General features: G+C 38.9%; 1 protein-coding gene across 4 annotated transcripts in view; it reads right to left on the bottom strand.

The window, feature by feature from the left end:
* PCNX2 (pecanex 2) overlaps nucleotides 1–23168 on the bottom strand; it is a 132847-nt gene that overhangs the window by 18469 nt on the left and 91210 nt on the right. For all 4 annotated transcript variants that reach the window (XM_015857877.3, XM_015857878.3, XM_085541299.1 and 1 more), the window contains 3 exons: nucleotides 13582–13640; nucleotides 11260–11475; nucleotides 3481–3734 (listed from right to left, as the gene is read on the bottom strand). In XM_015857877.3, coding sequence (XP_015713363.2) covers nucleotides 3481–3734; nucleotides 11260–11475; nucleotides 13582–13640 — 529 coding nt within the window. The remainder of the gene's footprint in view (nucleotides 1–3480; nucleotides 3735–11259; nucleotides 11476–13581; nucleotides 13641–23168) is intronic.

Below are 23168 nucleotides of genomic sequence, written 5' to 3'. Positions count from 1 at the left end.
AATTCTTCAACACAAAACATTTCCACAGCGATTTAAATCTCTTAATGGTGAGATGTGACAGATGTGTACGATAAAACTCTGAAACCCCCTGTTTTAATTTCTGTTTTTACTCTGCATTTAACGGCATCACTATTTTTGATATTTTGTCAGTGAGATCAGTAAAGAATAATGAGTTGTAAGTGTAAACTTAAAAAGCTGATAAATAATGCAACTGAATTTACGTTTAAAAAGCAAGGAGGAGGAAGAGCACACACCAGGTGTTCTTTGACCAAACACACACATACAAGAAAGCAGTGAGACTCATATATCATGCCTGTGCCTGAGTTTCTAAGCTTAAGTTCTAACCAATGAGGCTGGGACCATTAGAATATTAGTAAGAAAAATCTACCAATGCCAAATATGAAGCTTGTTTTCAGAAACCTAAGAAGAAGTTCCAGTCTTGCAAAGGAAGGTGACAGCAGCTGAGAAGGCACATTATAATGTTTTATCATTATAATGTTTTGTTTTAATTAAAGATATTCATTTAAAACTGGATTCCAAAGCAAACAGGAGATGAATGAACATGACTGAAGGTGATGTTCTACTGATGAAACAGGAATACTATTTAGCAAATATATGTATAAAATTAAAATACAATGGATTAAAATGAAAAAAAAGTACAGAAGCACCATCAGCCCTTTTTTGGCCATCCACAATTTGTCTCTCAAACTGCACAAACATACACAGGTAAGTGGAAAATTAAGCTCCAAAGGAAAAAGACAAGGTAGAGTAATACAGATTGGGGATGGTGCCTTAATTTCCTGGCATGTGGAGAACAATATGCAATCTTCTAAAAACAATTCACAAAGAAACAATAGGATCTGAAAACTCTGAGAATGCAGATTTCTGGAATAGCAGAAGACATTTAAACAAGAATATATCAAGAGGAGACAGAGGAGGCACAAGGGAAAAATATCACAGTAGTTGAGCAGGAAATGATTTCAAAATGTATGCAGGAGGGCTACAGAAGCTGACCCACTTTATTTGTAGAGAATAAAAATCCCCTTTCAAGAAGAAATAAGGACCTTTCTGGACTGCCAGTGAAACCGCAAGTGAAATAAACATGCAAAGAATATAAAGCTCAATGTAACTCACTCTTTAAAGTTCAATATAATAATTATTCATGAAGCATAGAAGTAAAACAAAGCATACATTTTCTTCACTGATCCTCAAAACACAGTTTGCTTTTCTTATTATTCTCACCTGTGTTTCCAAAGAAGCAAATTCAGCTGGGAAAGCAATCAGACTGGCAATCAGACAGTGAAGCAGCAGAACTTCTGCCACCTAATTAAATTCTGCTCTCAGTAGCTCTTCCTGGATATGTTTTGTGCATGAGTACATTCTCAGCTATATGGCAATTCAGAAATGATACAGCAAATACTTTAATATTGTAAGCTACAAAGCACAAACTGGAAGCTCTCCAAGCACTCGGTGTGAGGGAGGTGCAGTTACTGCTGAAGCTCAAGTCCATGGGTTTTCCGAGTTAGTGATCTGTCTTACCCAAATACTGTATTAATTAGACTTCTCACAATTACCTTCCTACTCCACTAAAAGCAAAGTGTTAGAGGTTTAAAATGTTCACAGTGGGATTGCCCAGGGTCTTCACAACTCAAGACTCCTCCTTAAGAGGGAGCTGGGGAAGGAGTGAATTCTCACCTCTCTTTCTGGTATCGTATGTTTATCCAAAGGTTAAGTTTTAGCAGCATTAAATAAACAGCAAGACAGCTAATCTGATAGAAAACAATCTTCTCATCTTCCCAGGCCATACTAAGGATTTTATCAAATATTATCAAAGCCTCTGCTCACGGAAGAAATAAGTAATTGGAAGAATAGGAGAAAAAAAAATCTCTTTGAAGGTTATTTTGGGAGTGCCATTCTGAGGAAGAACTCTGCTGAAACCAAGGGAGATTGGGCACAGGCTAAAAACTAAGCTGACAACAGGTTATTGTCATCCCTCATTCATCCTTCCCTAAGAAGGGAAGTAGATTAAGAGACTGGAGACTTTCTAAGGATGAAGATCCGTAAAAACAGTCTAACAGTGGTGGCTCAACAAAATCAATCCAAAAAAGATTAGATCTGTACACCTTGAAAGTCACAGATGGTGAACATAATGAAATCTGTACACAGGGGATGGGGAGATACAACATATTTCAGAAGCACAGAGTTCATTTAACCCTTTCACTCAAGGCAGAATCAATTTTATTAGTACTTTAGGGGATAAAAGTTTGCCTAAGTGACCTTTTCTATGCCAGCTGTTTCTCAAGTATTTCTGGACTAGAAGCTCTAAACCACTTTGAAGTTAACTTCCTACGTGACTGCTTCAAATTTTCCACAGTCACCTTGTTCCAGTTGACTTTCAGGATGAAAAAGCTCCTGTTTAAAAAGTACACGTTTTTGTTACTTTAAACTAACGAGCTGCTGATTTGATTCCATCATAGATGATTTTCAGTCTCATATGGCATCAAAATCAGAATCATATCAATTTGCATCACTTTAAATTCAGACTACCTTTTAAAGTCAAGTGAAGCAATTGGAGCAATATATCAACTTCAGATTAAAGAAGCCTTTTTGTTTGTCTGTTTAGTTTAGGTACAGTCCCTAAAAATAATTGAATTACATTTTTAGAAGTGCTTTTTTTGGAGGGGGCTGGGAGGGGAAGGGGGCTGGCTAAAATGAAATAAGCATGTTTACAGGCAGTTATGTTTTTAAACAATTAAACCAGGTTGGTTACTGGGCCTTGATGTCTCTAACATTATTTATGAAACCCCAGCCTGTGTTTTACACAGTACTTGCATGACCAAAGCATATTTGTGAGGCAGTTATCCTGTTTTTACTGTGCTGTGTCACTTGCATATAAAGATGATGAATTTATTTACAGCAGGTCTCTCTCTATGGCTAAAAGGGGTTTTAAGATTGCAGAGATGTAGATAGGAAGGAGATGTCAGAGATGGTTGGGAGCTTTGGTAACTGGCTTAATGGCAGTACTAGTGGCATAAAAGGCAGAATTTGGTTTTTGTTGCTTCAGCAGAAGATAGTATTACACAGAAATTTCTTCACTTGCTGGGCTACAAAGGGTTTGGCTTTTCTGACAAATGAATATCTCTGTGGTCACTGTGATCTTAATAACTCTGCAAATACGAAAAAAACAAACTGTCACTGAAGCTTTGCCTTATAAGAATGCTTCCTCTGCCTCTATCAGGAAAGGAAGCTAACTCACCTTCTTGACTCCTGCTTAAGCATGCCTGCAACTTCCTGTACTAAGTGTATCTGGTCAGAGTCATATGTAGCAAAGGGAGACATGAGTTAATAATCCCTACCTAATAATGATCCAGTGCAAAGGAATAAATATAAAGCCAGTTACTTCAAATACTGCTCCTAGCAGCCAGCCATCATTTTTAACAAACCCACATAGGAATAAGTCCATTTGAGCCAAGAGTTTACCTTTATATAGTATCTGATAAGAATTCTCCGTAGATCAAACACTTGCAGCATCGTTGCAGCATTGTTATCAATGATGCTATATCCTTCAAGGATGTACTGGGTTCGTGTTATTTCCCATGTCAGCCATCGGAGGTTAAAGGCAGCATTACATGATAACAAGTGAGGCAAGTGTCCTGGCTTACAGCAGCAGCAGCCTTCATCATCTTCATCCCCTTCTGTTATAGCTTCCACTTCTCTCTGCTGGCAATATGTCCCTTGGCAGTGAGGAAAAGATAATATGCCGATAGTTATTGTGGGGTGGGTGAAACAAAGGATATCTGACTGGAGAAAGCACACTAAAGTTTCTTGCTCCATCAGGCATAGTAAGCATATTGATCCAAGTCCCAGTCTGTTTCTTCAAATAACACAAAAGATACAAACAAAGATTTTACAGTGTGTCAGAGAACTCATAAAATCTGTGTTAGAGCAAACTATCTTAAAAAGCATGCTCCAAAAATAACATGCAACTGGTTGTTCTTTCTCCCACTGGAGTAATAGCTACACCAGATCAAATGCTTCTAATGAACAGCACTAGTGGCAGTATCTCACGAGGACAGAGCAGCTCTCTAATTAGCCAATTACATGGGCTTTAGATCAAAACAGAGTAAATAGTTCTGAAAAAGTCATCTTAACTTAAAAAGAAGTTATGAGGAAGATGCAGACACAGTATTTCTGCTTTGCAGACTGCATTTCTGAACTGTGTTATGCACACTTGATGGCTAACCTGAGCCCATCATGTTGGACACTACAAATCAAAACCAGAGGTGAACACCCATGTGTTTCCCACAAAGTTTTCAAGATTCTTGAGCTGTACACTCTTGATGCATGGACCCGCTTAAAATTTACACTCTGTGGGCTATTGCAAAGCTTGCTCTCCCTCGAAGTTCTCCATAAACCATCACTCAAGGCCACGCAAGTTACACATATGCCTCACACATGCTTTTTGCTAGTGGTACAGTGTCACCCCATAAGAACGTTAGCTCAGTCATTTCTAGATAGTCTCAATAGAAGAGGAAGGTGCAAGACACTGTACCGCAGTTTCTGGAGGGTGACACTCAGTTAAAGCTTCAGCTGGAATCAAAGACGCAACACTTACAAGCAGGCTCTCATCTCTCCTTATACATTCCTTAACAAGTGTGTCTCTCATGTAACAATGCAAGTTTGCATCCCCGGTACCACTCACCTTTAATTTTTGGGTGAAGTATGATACGGGATATACATTAAATATATCAGCAAATACACTTCAGAGCATGTTTTATGTTCTCACAGTCAAAAATAACAAGAAAACTGCATTGTTTCAAACACATCCTCTCTCTGAGAATTTTATTATTAGAAACTATGTAAATAAAAGTAAGTAACATCTATGAAACCCCCTGCCAGGACCAATAAACCTGTTCTGTCATGCCAGTTTAAATAAGAGAAGGATATGGATTTATAAGTGAAAACTTACACAGTGTAACCAATATTGTTCACACAACAATGTGTTCCCACTTTGACTTCAAGACTATGCTATTATGACACATTATTAAATATGCTAAGTAACCTAAACATAAACATCTTTTCATCCAAGGCTGCCACAAAGTACAAAACAAGACCTATCAAGCTGACACTTCACTGGACTTGAACTGAACTGTTTCTGCTTCATATTTCCCAGATTTCTACATGAATTAATGCTTAATGCTTAACAGCAAAAAAGCAGCAACTGCTCTGGGTCACTGGATGCTTTTCTGAAGTCAAGTCAAAAGACACTGTATTCAAAGAGAAGTAGGGAAAGGCACATCCCTCTGTACACAGGCTGAAAAAGGTAAAACAACTATTCCATGCTAGTGCTCTTACTGTTGTCTATGGTATGAAAAGTTGAAGCTCTTACAGTATTCCATGGAATTTAAGAGATCAGTCCTCACCTCAGGTGCTAAATTAAGCATTGCCAGGTGTTTATAAATGGCAAAACCCACAAACTTAATAAACCGCTGCCACTAATCTTACAACTAGTGGAGCTAAAAGATGAGTTTGCTTTGTAGCTATTCTTAAATCCATTCTTCTATTTTGTATATAAATATCATGTTTCATTCCTATCAGTTGCTGGCTATGTTTTAAGACATTCCCTATACCACCTGTGTTAATAAATACATTATATTGTTACTGGAGACTCTGTAATTACTAGCTTTCTTCAGACATTTATTTTGTTAAACATAGGACCAAAAGAGGCAATAACTGGAGAATGCACAGGGCTCGCAGTGTTTGAGGGAAGCTGTCACCACACATACAGCAAATAAGAGAAGCAGCCAGAACAATTATTTGCTTTCTCAGCTGATTAAAAAAGAAAAAAATGTCCAAGTCATCTTTGCTTGGTAATTTCAATCAATGAAACTTCAGATGATACTACAGTAAACACAATCAACACTGAACTTGGGAAGACAGAGGTGTCCTGTCTGGGCCCCGATTACTATAAATGAACTCCTGGGTTTGCTCCCAGAGCATGTGGTCATTCCACAAATTAATTTATAAGAAGGAAATCAGGGTTGTGCTCTGTTAACATCTGGCAAATACGCCCTCACTTAACAATGTCTGTCTGATGGACTCAGGTACCTTGGGGATTTGGTGTTTGGACTGCTTAGAGAGCCTCTGCTTACTTTAAAGGTGTGAGCTCAGTCATGGCCAGTGCTCTGCCATAATAACAAATCTGTGTTTTGTGTCCTTGGACCCAATTATTAATCAGAAGATTAATATTTCCAATCACCATCTAGTAAAGCAACTCAATGTGAAGACAATAGGTAGATTTGATACTCAAGCACAGGCTGGTTCCCCTCATTTCCTGCAGTCAGTTCCAAAGAGAATGCCAGAAATTTTCCCTCACCCTTGCTTTAGGCCACTAGTGCACTTCTGTGCTGGACTTCAATGCCACTAACTTTCATGTCACTGATAAATTTCATTTTACAGCTGCATCAATCCAGATTCTACACACTGGTACCACTAAGACTAAGAGCATGTGCACAATTTTATGTGCTGAGCCAAAAGGGACAAGTCACAGCCAATGAGATTAAGCATCAGCATACATCTTTTACTGAACAGTGATGCTAAACTTTCATAGATGTGTTACAAGATGATGATTAAAATGTCAATTTCATATTGCTTCTCCAAAAATTAGCAAGTTCAAGCAATTCTAAGAGAATTATTCATAAAACTAAAGAGCAGGGAGCAGAATGTGCACTTCAGTTATGCAATATAATTAAGTGTAGTACCATTAAACATTAAAACACAGAAAAATGTTTTCACTGGTAATTAGTCATTTTAAAATCTGAAGTAGAAAGAAAGAAAATAAGCTTTCTCTCTTCACTTAAGCTTAGTTATTCACGGTGACCCTTGCAGTACGGATGAGACTGATTAATTTGTAAGATACATGACACTGGATGGTTGCCAAAGATTCATCAATGCAAGAACATGAACCAGATCAACAAAGCAAGGTCAATCTACGTGAGCTCAGGAGAAACCCAGTGTGAGAACTTGAAACTCTTTTTCCTGACACATCAGGACTTGAGGACTGACTTGTGCTCTGCCAGACTGATCTGACCTAAATGGAAATGAGAACACTGAAACTGAAGGCTGCAATTGTACTTCAAGAGTATACAGAATACACACCTCCACTAATAACCACCTCTAGCCCCCTAGAATTTAAGGCTGAAATAAAGGCATGCTTCTTAATTTAATTTCGACAATCCAGTGAGTGAAAGGAAAAGTATTTTTCAGTTCTGCAGGATCTGAAAGAAAACCCTGTAAGACATCAAGTAGAAGCAGCTTTATATATCTTTTCTGCTCCGTATAGCAAGTGGTACATTATCGCCAAGAAGCAGCATAAAGAGTATAATTAGACATCTTCCTCCTAAACAAGCCTTGTATATAGCTCTAGAATCAAAGGAAAACCAATCATAGAGTCATAGAATAACCCTGAAAACTGAGCCATGTTGTAAAACCTCAGGTGAAAGAAAGCATTCTTGAAGGACGTTGGTTGTTAAACTTACAGCTACCAAACACCACAAGAACCTCTCACGTTACCTCTTTATGAGCATGATGCAGTGCAACATTTTGTTTCCAACAAAAACCTATCTTCAATAAACAGGTTACTGAGCATCTAACAACATTCCCTTTCCTTCCAGCAGTTTGCCCCAGTACGTCCATACATACATACATACATACATACAACAATGTGAGGGATGAAAGGAAAAAAAGCATCACATATTTATTCTAGTCCACATTACAGAGACTAAAGGATTCCATTTGAAATTCATAGAAACATTCACTGCTGGGGAATTACTGTACACCTAGAAAAGCTTCTGTACTGCAGATTTCCTGCATTCAACATCATGTCTTTCCTGGTTTATATCTTTTTCAATTAAATCATTGTGATTAAAGCAAAGAAATCTCTTTGCAGCCTTTCTGTTTGTGCCCATTATACTTCTGAGCCTTTGTTCTTTCCTGCAAACAATGTGCATTCTGTTCTTTTAACCTTCTCTTGAAAGAGATGTGTTAAAAATGGCTGCTCTTCTCTGAACTTGCTGTGTTTTTTCAGCATCTTTTGATGGTTTTGTGCATACAATGAACGTACTTCAAGCATGATTTCAGCAAAGACATGAAGGTGGGCACTTTTATTTCCCAACAGTGTGAAGTGATTTGTGAAAGTAAAAAGTGAATATTGCAATCAGTCTTTAAATAAAGAATGACTCCTGCTAGTGCTACAGAGCTTGCAAACACAGGAATCAAATGTAATGCACTTGCTTCTGTAATAAAACTATACAGCATATATATATATCTATATATGCTGCCAAAATGAGTAACTGTCCTTATTTCTTAGAAATCATTACTGCGCCTAAAGCATTTACCCTAAACTGGCTGCATTCATACACCATTTTGCGTGTGAAATAAGCTAGCTAACATGGAGAAAGCCCCACAGGCGATCCCATCCTACTGTCACAGCTGCTTGCCACTATGTACAATTACATCGTGCTTGCTCTGTGCTTCTTTCCTTGGTTTATCTAATGAAGTTCCAAGTGAAGCGTGAATACTGCACGTGCAACATTCAGCAACAAAATCACAGCACAGATTTAGAAGTTAATGACATGATTGAAGAATACTAGGAATGAGCTAGAAAACAGCTCCTCAAGAAATCAGCATTACCATCCATAAGTAATTTCTGTGTGTGCTACACCTAACTGAATGGTTTCCAGAAGACATTTTGTGGAGGCACAGACTAAACAAGGAAATATTTTAGGTCCTCCTCGTTCTACAGGGAACTTGTGGGTGGTAGGTATTTTGACATTCTTTCTGCTTGTTCCCCGATTGCGGGTTTTCCCCTGTCTTTTCCTTTCAAATTAAATGATATATTACATATTTCTTCTGGCAGGTTGCTTTTGGCATACCACTGTAGTCTAGCACAGACAGTACAGCTAAGATACTGAAGGGTTTGACTCACTCACAGCGATGTGCAAATACCTGCAAATTTGAGCTGAGCTCATCTGTATCCATTTTTGATAGAGAAGGACATCTCTGCTTTACACATGGGATAAATGGCACTGTGGACACACATCCCCTCTTTGTCATCAGAAAAGAGATTAAAGAACTAATTCATACAACGTGTGTTATTTAAACAGGACTAAAGATGGTTGAAGGGAACCCCCGAGTTGCCAACTCTTTTGTTTCCATTTGCTCAATCTGTATCTTCTTACCCTTACTGCAAAGATGCTTTGCATTTAACAGCCGAGACACATGTGCTTTGATTACATATGGTTAGAAAGGAATCTGGATTGGTCATTTTACAGTGCCAACTCTTAATGAAGCTGGATATAAATAGAGGAAGCAGTTTTTCCTGTTACCAGTATGCTTAAATTCAGAAGACACTGTGACCTCTTTGGACACTGCAGCACTGCCGGCACAGCTTTTCACCCACAATGACAAATGCAGGAAAATCCAAAGCTCCTCAATGTAAATACTGATTTTGGCTTACAGTCACAAGCACAGACAACCTTGTTATGATTCATTCATTTCCCAGGCAAACGTAGACTTCCTATTTAAGGAAGATTGGATTGTTAGGGCCCTCGATAAAGATTACATGTTTGAAATTGAAGTAGAAGTGAAGAAGCCAAAGCTTAAAAATTACAGACTTTGAGTTCTGTCTCTTGCCCATTTTTTTCCTCTTTGTGGGAAACCATTCATTACAACGAATGAAGTCAGGGTCCTATGTGAAATTCAGCATATGAACAGACAACTAAAAATAGGACACGAGATGCACAAAGCGAAAGACACATGGACTTAAAGCCTGGTGCTTATCACGCACTCAAAGTTTTTCCAGCAGTTTAATGCACTCTAGCAACGTAAAAAAAAATAATCTTACTGTATTGAGTTGTACCCCATAACTGCCATGGAGCATTTGCAATACCCAAAATAGGAAGAACCTGCCCAGCTGGGGCAGGAGATGGTCCCTCCTACTGCCCAGGGGAACCCTGCATAACTTCCTGCCCCAACAGGAGCAATCCTGCTGAAAGGATGGTCTTCTGCTGCCTCAGCTTTCACAGAGCTGATGTCAGCCCTTGCAATGGCCCCTGCCCTGTCCCCTTTTGCAGCTTCTGCCTTCACATCAGCCCTTCTGGCTCCTTTTACTCAGACTGTTTCTTTTACATGGATCCCTGTGTCTGGGCATACATTAAGGAAAGTGAGCATCGAGTACATACCACAGCCAGCCCAACATCCTACAGGCAGTCTGTTGCAGAGTCAAGACCTGAGCCCACATGCTATTCCTATTTCTCTCCCACACCTAGTTGCATTCAAAGAGCCAGTCTGTCTCCTGTTTTCTCATATGCAACCTTGATGAAAAGTTGCCTTGATTATACACTCCTCTACATGTTGTCCATTAGTTACTCAGCCCCTAAGCCCGAGAAGCTGTTTCTTCCAGGATTTCACAACTCCAAGCATCTGCAGTTGCAAAGTGATAACTCTGAAAGGTTACAAGCACAAGCAACAACCACAGCCAAGGTGTACAGCATGAAGAGAATTTAAAAATTGTTGAAAGGCCTCGTGGATTTGCTTTCTTTTTTCTCCCTACTTCATGAAGAGAATACACAAATACCACAGCATCTAGGAAAGGGAAAGCCATTTGCATCCCCAGAAAGGAGTGTCATGACCAAAGAACACATTCAACAGTTGAATTCAGCATATCCCAATTACGACAAACATGAAACCTTGATTTACTTGCTTCTACCCTCCTGCTCCACAGTGATGGAAATCATCTCAGCACTGGCATCTTACACGATATTACACAGGATATTTTCTGTGGAAGGCGTCTTATGACTTTTGGTAGTATTTCAAAGGCCAGTTTGTGAGGAAGTTGAACAATTTTAATAGCAATTCCAACTTTTGTGGGTATGGGGGGAGAAAAATAATTTGAATACTTGCCTAAGGGTAACCTGAAAGATCAGTGAACCAAAGAAATAATTCAATACATTTTGTTTCTGAATGTCTCATGATACTGCAGAAAACAAATACAAATTTCTTAACATTCAAGTTTTGAAAATCTGTAATTCAAATAATGATAAAAAGAAATACAGAGTTCTTAAATGGAAATATCAATTAAAAAAATAAATAGCAGGAGGGAATGTTAAAGTCTCTGTTAAGATCTACTAGAGATTTGTGACGGGTTATGAAACACAGACAGTATCTTCTGTTATTTCTGATTTCATCAGGAATCCTTACCTCGAAATTCCAGCCCTCTGAGCTGAAAGGTGACCAGGCCATTTCCAATTTCGATCAAGTGCACAAATGCATTTAAATAATCTGATGCTAGAATAAAACAGTCCCCTGTGTTGTAGTTTCCCCAGCGGCCCAGGATCAAATCTCCACAAAGCGACTCCTGCAGCGATCTTGTCAAATGCTCATAAAAAATTGAGTTGAGATTATTGTCGTCATTTCCTGCAACCAGAGAAGCAGATATTTGTAAAAAACAAAACAAAAAACCAACAACACCAAAACAAACAAACAAATAAACTAAGCCATTCTACATAAAATCCTATACTCTTTTTCATCCAGCATCAGGCCTCTTCCTCTGTCTAGGTGATGTGTTCCTGGTATAGTTTATATGAACTGCATTTGCTAAGTGGTTTTTAGTCCCTTAGAGAATCAGGCCTGAAACTTTTGCTTTACACAATAAATATCATAAATCTAAAAACAAATTAGTGATAACAGAGATCAGGCTGAACTTAATTACCTTCTTTGTGTTTTACATTGAGAGTTTCCAGTTCCACCTACAGACTCTGCTATGCTAAATTAATGCCTATCTACTATCCTTAGCAATCATGATTAAGTACATAAGCTTAAATCTAAATTTTATTTCTGAGACTTTCACTAGCTAAATAATTTGTTACATATTTTCCACTAATTTTGCTGGGAGTTACTTCTTTTAGTCCTCTGGGAGTTTTTCAAGGCTTTGTCTATGGCGTGTCTTTTGAGTAATTAAGATGAAGACACGTAAAGGCATGTTCAATATATTAGAAAAGAATGAAACAAAGTTCATTCAACACAAGAATTGCTACTTCTCACTTTAAAAATAGAATCAGACATCCATTTACACACTGCTCGGGTCAACTCTCAATTAAGGTTGGAAAAGATCTCTAAGATACAAGAATATGTATGGATACATATGTACAGGTACATATGGGCACTTATGTATGTCCATATTTAGGAGAAAAAAAAAAAAAAAAGAGGCCATCAGGTTGTAATTTCCCCTACAAATTGCCCCTTGATACAGGAAGAAAAGTGGGAATATTACTACATAGCATTTCATCACCATGGTCATTATGCATCCAGCCCTGGTATGTACAGTACATACAGACACACAGGTGTGTATGTATGTACAGATGTACTCAGATATTTTCTGGAGTACAATTATCAAAATTAATTTTTAAAGCACACATAAAAGGCATGTTTCACTTGAGCTATGCTTTTAAAACCATAATCAACATGTGTAATTAGCACATATACTAATGCTAAGGGTTAATGTTATCAGAAGACAGAATCTCCTTGAGAAACATCTTAACACCTTGTCTTAAAATGATAAATAAGCATTATATATGCCTTGAACTGCTAGCACTCCTCTTGTCCTCACAGACATCCGGGATTACACCAATTTCTGCTTCAAGATGCGTATTTGTTCATGTTGCAAAAGGACAAGCATTAAAGAGGGGTGGGGGTCCAAAAACATATCAGTAATCACAAGGTAAACCTATAACACCACAATACAAGCCTCCAAAACCTCAGAGGTAAAATGAGTTGCAGAATGCAAAAGAGGAAGAAACCACTTATGAAATCCTAACCTCTCTCACTGGAATCAGGCTCTGGAATGAAACCCAGAAATCAGTTTCTGCTGGAAATGACCCTGTCCTGTTAGAGAGTATCAGCTCAAGTATCACACCTCATACCTCCCTAAACTGTCAAAAAATGTTCCATTTCCAGTCTCACAGGAATTGCTCAGTGCAAATCAGGAAGGTGTCTTGGATTGCTTTGGATCAGAGCTCAATTAACGGACCATTACCTGAAGGAGAAATCCATCAGCTTACATGCTTATTTTTTTCAACTCCTCCTGCATTTTTAACTCTTCTCATTTCCCTTTCCCTTCCTCTCTCCCTCATCCTAGAAGGGTGTCTCTCCAGGGAACAGGAGATACCTGTCACCCCAAACAGCTTAGTGATAGGGGCATTGTTAATCTGCTGCTTTTTTCCAAAAGCTTTCCCTGACCACAGCCGACCTTCAAGTCTAAATAGAGTGCCTGCCATGTGCTCCATGCAAACAGAAAGGCTGTGATTAAACAACTGATTTGTAGCCCAGCAGCTATCTAATTGGCTTCACGTAAATCAAGAGTGAATTTATTTATCAAGGTACATGACTTAAACAGGTGTTCTGTTATATTTAAAACAGTCTGGTTTGTTCCCGTAACATTTAATCCATTTGAATCTCTCCAACACCTAAAACCTTAATAGAGTAGATACATCACATTTTGCAAATCAAGCTCCCAAGCCATACCTGCATCTTTTTCAATCTGAATTGCCAATCTTGTGTTGGAATGGTCCGACCTTTTTGTGCTAGGAAAAAAAAGACACAGTCAGTTGTACAGCCTACTCTATTTTAAATAAGCTTCTCCCAAGCAAAAGCTTTTATTTCCCGTTAAACATTTCTTTACAATCTATACTAGTATGCAATACATACTTCTAACCCAGCCATCAGTTTATTCCAAGTATGTATGTATTTGTTCCAGAAGCACATCAGTCAGGTGCCACCAAAACACTGAATAGAAAGAATATTAAGTCAGCCTTTCTTTCCTACTACGCCTTAAGGCCAATAGATCAATTTATGGGTTTTATTTATCTGAAAACATGTTTGTGGGTGCATAACATGAAAGGAAAATAAAAACAATTAAGTTTATTCACCTAGGCAGATTAAGAGATTCCCTGTTCTTGTTTCTTAAAAAACAGAGTGAACCCTAGGCACTTAGTCCATACACATGAAATCCTGTCTCCCTTAGGAATAACACAGTTCCTACTTGAAATGTTCACTGTACCAGTGGGATATAAATCCCATAGGAAAGGATTGTAAGGCAGACTGGATGGAGCTTTCACCTGTAACAAAAGACATGGTAAAGTCTGAAGATAAAGAGTGAGTAAATCAGAGTGGGCAAGCTGTGTCCAACAGCAGGAAGTGGCTGCTGTGGTGATTAGGGATACTAAATACCAGAAGTCCAAAGCATTTACCCAGTATCCATCTCCTAAGCCATCAGAGTAAAAGTGAAAGCCTCGGCTAACAGGAGCGTTACAGGAAACATATATTATTTCCCTGAAATACTGCTCTGGTGTTGGCATTTCAGGATTTCTTACTTCGCAAGAAATACAGCTGGGGAAAATAGGAGTCCTAATTAGAATTATTTGTAATTAATATTAGTATACTATCTACATACATTAACATTTCATTTGATGTATTATTTATCTTCCTTCCTCTGGTTGGCTAAGTTACAAGAAGAACTGCAATTTTCATTTCCCATGTAACAGAAAATGGTAACGTGGGGGTGATTCCTAAGCAGTTCAGAAAATAAAGAGTAATTTTACTTCAAAAAGCTTGTCAGAATTCTTTTACGCTGATAAACATCCACCTGCAAATGCAACATATGCAAGAGTAAGCATAAAGATTAGGTTGTAGAATTCAAACAATTTTCCATTCTCAGCAGAGAAACACAGCCATTTTCAAAATTGCTTGTGTTAAGACTACGAGACTACTTATTAGCTTCCAGTGCCTCTGAATCAGTGTGGCAGAATGAAGTACAAGTCAATACTTCTTTTTACTCCAAATTTTTTATCAACCTGTAAAGCTTTTCTGTTTTTGAAGTGCATTCAGACTCATACAAATCGAGCAGTATATAGAAAATTCTAATCTATGTAAAGAACCCTTTTATCCAGCATGCAACTCTGACTCCATTACATTCCCTCCCCTACTTATTTATTTATTTTTTTCATTTTTGGGAGAGAAGTGAGTGCCACAGGTGATTCTGTGACAGGTGAAGCAGCCTGAATGAGAAGAAAGGCAGGAGCAGAATGGCTCTCACAAAGCCAAACCAGGCTCTGTTGTTGCTTTTTCTTCCATTCTAAGCACAGTATCGATTTCTTAAGCATAGAAAACATGGGCCTCGGGACATGAGATAAGAAAGGATTCAACTCTTCAGATACTATCAGAGATAATGAAAACATTATACTGATATTCTGAAGGATACTTTTCATTTTTTATGAACACTGAGGATAATACAGTTAATAAAGCAGACTGAACTACTTTTGTCCTGAAGTTCAGTTTACTTGAAGAAATTCACTCAACGTAATCACTTAGGACTTTAAAAATCTTCTGCAACTATAAGTAACTACAGCTATGTTTGCAGCTTCTTGAAGGCAACAGGAATTTGCTTAGCATTAAATTCCAAAGCACTGCTCCTTAAACCCCAACTAGCTACACCTTTACTCCTGGTCTTTTTGCTCACAAGTAGGACCTCCTAAGTGAACTTCTTGGACAAGCGGGAGATTTGGGCCATCCTCCAGTGGCTTCCTGCCTTAAATTTGATTGTTACCACTCATACAAAGTGATAATTAGCTCAGTAATTGGATTTCTTTCATGCAAACCGAGCACAGGTCCTCAGGCACTTGCCCTCAAGAGCAAGTGATCATCTTTGAACTTCTGCTATTTTAAAGCCAAAATATTTCCTGAAATATCTAACTCATGCTCTTTTAGTCTATCATTCATATAGACGCTCAGATAGTTTACTTATCATCTTGTTTCTCAACCTGGAAACCATTCTCTCACCTTACTCTTCCAAATTCTTTAGAAGGGCAGAATATAGACTGAGGAAGATTCAATTCAGGTAGTCTGGGGTGGATACTGAGAATTGAGCAAACCAAAGGGAAAAATCACCTCTGTGTTTATATCCAGAAAATGAAAATAACTGTTTTACCCTCCCTGCAGTTGCTGGATTTTGCCCCAAAACACAAATTCAAGATTACCAGGATTCCAGCTGTGAAACAGGAGATCTCTAGTTTTATAAGAGAACCAAACAAAGGAAAGCAGTCTCCTGTGGGGGAATGCAAGAGACACTTTCCTTGGGCAGATCCAAAGTTTTTTCTGTTTGTGTCCAGTGAATTTTAATCCACCTTTCCATGATACCTAACAGTCAAGTCTAACAGGAAGAAACATTACTGTGCTGCAGCCCTATGATTATTCATGGAGTCTGGAAAAAAAAATAGAATAAAATACATTTGAATGTCTTATGCTGCTGGCACTACAAATTGAAGGCTTAGCATTAAAAACACAGCAGCAGTAGTAGTAGGCTAAGATAGCAAGGCACAAGGAAACAGCAGAATAAACAAGCATCCATGAATATTTGAAGGACACCAGAGGCAAAAATGATGGTACTAATTGGAAGCGTGAGGAAGTCCAAGTAGTTTTAAATCAATTCCATCTAAAAAGCAGAATATTTCAGCACGATTACAACAACAAAGGCTGACAGCCCCTTTGTGCATAGCCATTCCCAGGTTTTCTGGGCAGCCGCATGGGAGACATGCTCTAGGTTTAACTCACACTAATAAGGAAAGCTGTTTTATAAATGGACACAATATCTCCTTCCTGATCACTCATTCAGATTTTTATTCTTCATGCTTTCTTCTTTCCTTCTCTCCCTCCCTTCTCCAGTGTTTCATCTAGAAATGATATATGCTTTGATTGCATTCTAGTAAACTAAGAGGGGGTAAGGTGTAATAAAATGCCAGTTGTTAAAGACACTGCTGATGAAGGATCCTTTTAAAATATAGGAAGATTTTACTATCAGTGTTCTGTGTATCTATGTTTGCTCTCATTGTCACTGCTGGAGTGCTGGGACCCTGCCTGGAACTACCGTGCTTAGTGCAGCACCCTTCCATCCCAACTAGGCCTCACTGTGCACAATTCAGACATACTGCCAAATGAAAAGCAAATGTGATAATTATGTACACAAAAACCTGCCTGTGAAGCATTACAGGTATAAGTTATTCTTCTGGTTTCCCTATTGTGAGTCACACAGACATCATAGGGAGGGTGCCCATCTCTGGGCCCAGAGACCTGCAAGACTCGGGCTCTGGTGCTTCCAGAAAAGGCAGCACAATGGGCCCAGGAGGGTGAGAGACAAAAACTTCAAAAATGATAAGAGGTTGGAGAGCAAAAAGGAGGCAATGAGAAGCTTTCAGCAGAAAAAGAGAAAGAACAGACAGCTAAAAAATATATACCAAAGCATTGGAAGCTGCTCCAGCAAAGTGTGCCAAGATGTTTATTTCCCTTACTCCACACAGAGAGATGCAAATTGCTTCAGCAACATGAAAGGAGGAAAGGACAGCAAAGTATTTCAGAATTCATTACTAATATTCTTTATGCTGACAAAGTGCTGTTAAGCTTTTTCAGTGCACAGTATTATAACAGCACACCTTTACATTTTAACTGTCACTTTCAGACTCAAGGTGACTGATTACAAACAAAATTAGGAGATGGAGATTGAGAGGATTTATGAGAAAAAACAAGAATAAGACAAACAGTAGGAAGTGATGTCTTAAAAAGAAAGCCTATGTCAGAAATATTAATTTAGATCATTATTAAGAAGTTCTCCGTATTTACAGATTTCTCAGCATAAGATTCAGGAAGACAAAACAGAAGCTAATCAAGTTGTTTCAGTGCCATCAGACTGGGAGCGAAGTATTGATGATACCAGACTGAAAAATAACAAAAAATTTACCACTACAATTGCACAAAATCCAACAGGGATAATTTTTAAGGTTTTTTTTTTAACGTTTGTTATTATTGCAAGAACTGTTGAGAAGGCTGATCATTTACAGCAGTCATTATGGTAGTCCCTATAGAACTCTTCAGATTGAAAAAGCCTCCCAGCACATGGAGACTACATGGTATTTTGAGAGCAAAAACTGCTAGTCAAAAGATAAAAAATATTCCTCTAGTATTCATCCAGTATTTATCTACAGCCAATTAGCAGAGCTTCTGGGATGATTCTCAGTGGTGATGGTGATAGAATTCTGTATTTTGTATAATCTCAGAAAAAATTGAGAGAAATTCTACATTTTGCTCTTTTAAGCACTCAGACATTTTGGGTCCAGTTTATTCCCTAGCATATCAAGACACAACTTCTCACCTATCTTTACATCTTGACAAAATTTGGACGAGTAAGCATTTTCTTGAATGGAAGTTCTGAGTTTACTGTGCCTAACCTCAGCCTACCCACAAACGTTTGATTCAGTTTAATCTAAAATAGGAGGTGATCTATGTTATAAAAGTGAATGGGATGAACACTTGCTCAGAACTCGCAGGAAATGCACTTGGACAGGTTCCCAATACTCAACATGACAGAAATTTCACAAGTTTATTTGATCTCACTAGATTTATATAATTTGGAAGCTAAGCATTAGAAGAACAGATGATAAAAATTTAAAGTCACTGCACATCTATTTAAGCACTTAAAATATTACCTGCTTCCTAACTCTAATTTATGAGTCCTTTCTCATCTTTCTCTTCATCCCTGCTGTTGTCTTCCTTTCTAAACATCTCTGGAAATCCTCTCCTATTGTGCTCATGATTTCTTCTCCTCTACAGGTCTCAATTCCTGCTTAAAAATGTCTTCTCAGATTTTCCACTGCATGCATTTTGCTTCTTTGCCCATCCCTTTCCCTTTTCATTTATCTCACTTGTGGTTTTGATCTCTGCTTGTGTTCCTGGCTGGCCTCAGCATGGATTCTTTCTCTGATGCCTCCTTCTGTCTTTTTTCTGTCTTCTTAAAATGATTCAATGAACTGGAGTTGTGAATGCATCTTTAACTCTGCAGGGAACTACAGAGCATTGAATCAGAATGCACTCCCAATTAATTATCACACATATGGCTCCTATTCAATTAGCCTCAATTTGTTTTATTGACTGCCACAGGCAAAATTTGAGATGTTACCATTTAAAGAGATACTGCCAAACTGCAGGAATACAGTTCTGAATTCTCTGTAGTCTCCCGAGTTTAAAAATCTTGACAACTCTGAAAACACTAATTTTAATACCAGTTCTATTCAGCTAAAGGCCTGTTTTTCCCCACCCGTTTTTTGCCAGATACCTATGACTCCAACTGTGATGTCAAGCAACAAGGCGAGGCCTAGTTTGGAGAGGATGTGTGCATACAGTGCATACATCTGTGCTGCAGCAAGTAGCGAAAGAGCTCAAGACACCGAGGGGGACATGATTTCTAGCAGGGCTTCTAGGATCTGAGGTTTTACAGGAAGCAGCACCTCAAAGCCCTGCACACTCACTGAAGGGAATTAAAGACTCATAGTAATCCAGTGTTGCATGTACAAGTTCAGCGGCGGTGCTGATGGTGTGCAGTGTGAAAATGTACACCATACAGGCACTAGAGCAGGGAGGAAAGAGGGAATTGTCTCAAGAAGACAATCGGCTGAACAAGTTTAAGGAGTAGCACACAACTTGAGAGACTTGTGAAGAGCTAAGACTGAAGTACACATGAAGTTATTCAAAAGTTCTGTTTTTCTCTGTTCTCTCCCACAGTGCCAAAACCATCATCAGGCACACACCTGGGGAATGGGGCATAACCTCACAAAGAGTAGTCCATACTCACTGTTTTGATAAAGGAACATTTCTTTTTTTCCAAAGACCATCTTTAATAGGGAAATATTCCAGTTGTAAGGGAAGACTAACAAAGGAAAACCAGCAGCAATCTCTAATGTTTTCAGCTTTTGCATCCAGGTGGGGAGGACTGCTGCTGTCAATAGGGAAACCATATCCATGGGATCCCCTACTGCCAAACTAGGCTGAGCACTCGAGTATCTAAAATCGCTTTGAAGTCATCAGAAAATCTCAATAAAATCAACATGCCCTGTGAACAGGGAAGAGCCAACCTATTTTCATTTGAAGACAATGCACCAAAAATTTAAACTAAAAGCTGTTCTTTTCATTGATTCTGTTTGTTTTGACTTGTAAGTCCTAGGCATTATTGAATGCCCATTCTGGTTTGATCTACATGCTGAAATTTGCACTATTTTGCTGAGTTATAAACTAACTTAACACACACTGCAAGTCTGGAAAAGCCCAGAGACCCTTCAGAAAAGACTGAACTCTGAGAAAGGGGAATTGGCAGTGACAGAGTCAGAACGCAACGTTTTTCAACCAATATTTGAGGAAATAAGCCAAACAGTACATCTGGGGGGAAAAGGGTCCTCTGATGCTTTAGTCACACAATAATTGTTGACTTCTGAGGTTAATGTACCTTTCTTTAAAGTATTCATTATAAATCAATGTCCAAGACTACTAAACTATAAACATTTGCTGCAGTTGTTCTGTAAACATCACTACTATGGAGGTCTAAGAACATGTGAGAAATCAAACAACATAGCAAGGGGAAAAGAAAAGAAAAAAAAAAAAAAAAAAAAAGGACCTTTTAGCTCCCAAGCAAGACCCAGTGACAGTTATGGGTGAATGGCATTTTGTGTTTGGAGCTGAGCTTTTGGCAGCTGTACCAGATGAGCAGGCTCAGAGGGAAACCAAATGCATGAGGGTACGTTAAAAAAATAATAATTTGGAAGTGGAAGGCTTGTTATTTTATGGGAAAAGGGAAAGAAGCAGATGAGCACTTTTCACATCTCCTTTTCCCACACACGTGTACAATGTGAGGTCAATCCTAGTTATGCTCACATTGGGAGAACTCTCCCCACTCCACCTGCAGGCTGTGCACGATGGACAAATTATGTCAGACAGCAGGAAAAAAAAGAAAATGGCAGCTGCACTACATCTAAGACAGGGCAGGTTCTCCTTGCCCTCTATCGCCAGCTAAATGAACCTTATACAGGAGGCTGTGTGCCAGACCCCAACGAGTGAGCAACAACTCAGTGATGCACCTGGAGAAAAGAAAGACTTGCTCACATATTCTCAAACAGAGAGAGGCATCTGGTAATGCTGTTCTGAAGTAACTGGCAATTTAATCACAGCCTCTTTTGAGACACTAACTAATTTAGTTACACCAGACAGCAATTCATTAGAGACCCTTCAAAGCAAAAGCAAGCTGTGCCTTACCCAAAATCAGCCACCAAACCAGATGACCAAGGAAGAACAGAGGCAGGAAAGAGCATGAGAGGGGAAGAGAGGTTTGCAGGCAGTGAAAACCCCAGAGTGTTGGTGGCAACTCATTGTTTGTGGGGACAATTTACAGCTGCAGCAGAGAAGGGTCTGCTCTGCATGATCTGGGGAATGAGAGTATACTTTCTGCTCTGTTCTGTTAGTTCCCATATCTGAGATACAAAGTCAGATAAGAGGACAGGAGGGCAAGAGACAAAGTAGTTATGAAAGAAAGCAAAGCAGTAGAATGGAACAACAGCATTTCAACTAAAGCTACGCTTTAAAGTGCCTATACATTAAACAAGATTTACTGCTATTTCCTTTTCTCTCTCTGACATCTACAGCCTAATCGTTCCAACAGCTGTGAAAACAGTGAAATAGGACTCTTCAAACTGGGTAGCAGAACTCAGGCTGACAGCAGGACAAACCCAAACTCTTTTTAAAGAGAAAATCTCTAAGAGCTGGACTCCCATGGGACAACTGGCTCCTGAGTTCAGGCCATCTTGCTGACTTTACACCCCTCTCTTTTCAACAACAGAGGCAGCAAAAGCTGTAAAAAATAGTGGTATGAGAGGTCACTCTTTCCTAACCTCCCCTCCCTATTGCCTGATTTCTTTCTTCTTCTAAAAACCACCCTTCCCTTTCTCCTGAGAAAGATCCCTGACCTCTGTGATGCATAGCTGTGCCAGGCTTCGCGCTGCAGTGAGCCCAGAAGCACACACTATAAACAACCAGCATATGTCAGCTCCAAGGAGGAACACCCATGCTCTGTGCACACGCTGCCAGAGCACAAACAGGCACAGCATGGCTCCTGAATCTGAGGAGCTTGCTAGGAATTTCACAGTTTGGTTACTGTCAAAGTGAACTTTTTTATTCTTTTTCTTTTAACCCATTTTCTCCATCTCCCCAACGTAACAAACAAGCCATCATCTTAATTCCCTAAGACTTTCAACTCCAAATCACACCATCCAGAGTGGCAGATGTCCTGTCAGAAACCTGAGGAACCAAACTTCTCGGCAGTCAGCAGAAAAAACACTGGGACTAAAGGTAACACTGGAAACTTAAGATGCGCTCATGTGCTCTCAGAAAACACCAGGTTGCGACAAGCAAGACAGCACTTCAAGACACAGATAAAGAAGCTGCTCACTCCCAAGCAACTTGCCTAAGAGCCCATCTAATAACATGGAGCTCTTTGCTTGTTAATGCCCAAAGCTTCAGTTTTGGATTCACTTTACAGAAAATTTACCCAATGCTTTTAATTCAGCTAATTTCACACTGTTGGCCCAGAGGAGATGAGAGAAAATGGAGAGTGCAATAATAGGTTTTGCTCAAGAGAAACAACAAAAGAATGCACTCTGATTGACAGCAGAGAAGTGTGCAAATACTGATAAACAGGAAAGATGCTCTATCAATGCAACCTTATTACTTGGAAGAGAAACAAAACCATCGTATTTTAGTTAGGACACATTGGTTGCTTGTTAAAGTTGTTTTTGGCTACTGTAGTTAACAGGTTAAACTATAAAAATATAGCCACGAAATAACTATCTGTGCAATCTCATACAAACATAAATGAGCTTTTGAGTAGCTAATATAAATATGATAATTTAATGTAGGCATCAACATGATAAGGAAGTGTTTCAAAATGAGTATGCAAAATAGGCAAAACAAAAAAGCTATATAAAGCACACTGAAAGTAGAGTTCCCCTGGGAAAAAGTCCTTGTCAACAGGTAATGAGTATAGAATTACATGAATAAACAAATAAATAAATGTCAGGGTTGCTTTGTCTATCCCAGACTCCATTGTACTGAACCTGTAACTTTCCATGAATACTGCAAGCCAAATTTAGCAAAACTAACTGTCAGTACACTCAAAGAAACAACCTGCCTCAGTGTGTTGCATTAGGTCTCATAGCACTGCAAACTCAGGGGGTGCGTGTGTCCTG

The sequence above is a fragment of the Coturnix japonica genome, chromosome 3 (genome assembly GCF_054131305.1).
Source record: "Coturnix japonica strain WE chromosome 3, WE-NBRP24, whole genome shotgun sequence".
NCBI classification, from domain to species: domain Eukaryota; kingdom Metazoa; phylum Chordata; class Aves; order Galliformes; family Phasianidae; genus Coturnix; species Coturnix japonica.
This window is presented reverse-complemented; position numbering and strand designations above follow the sequence as displayed.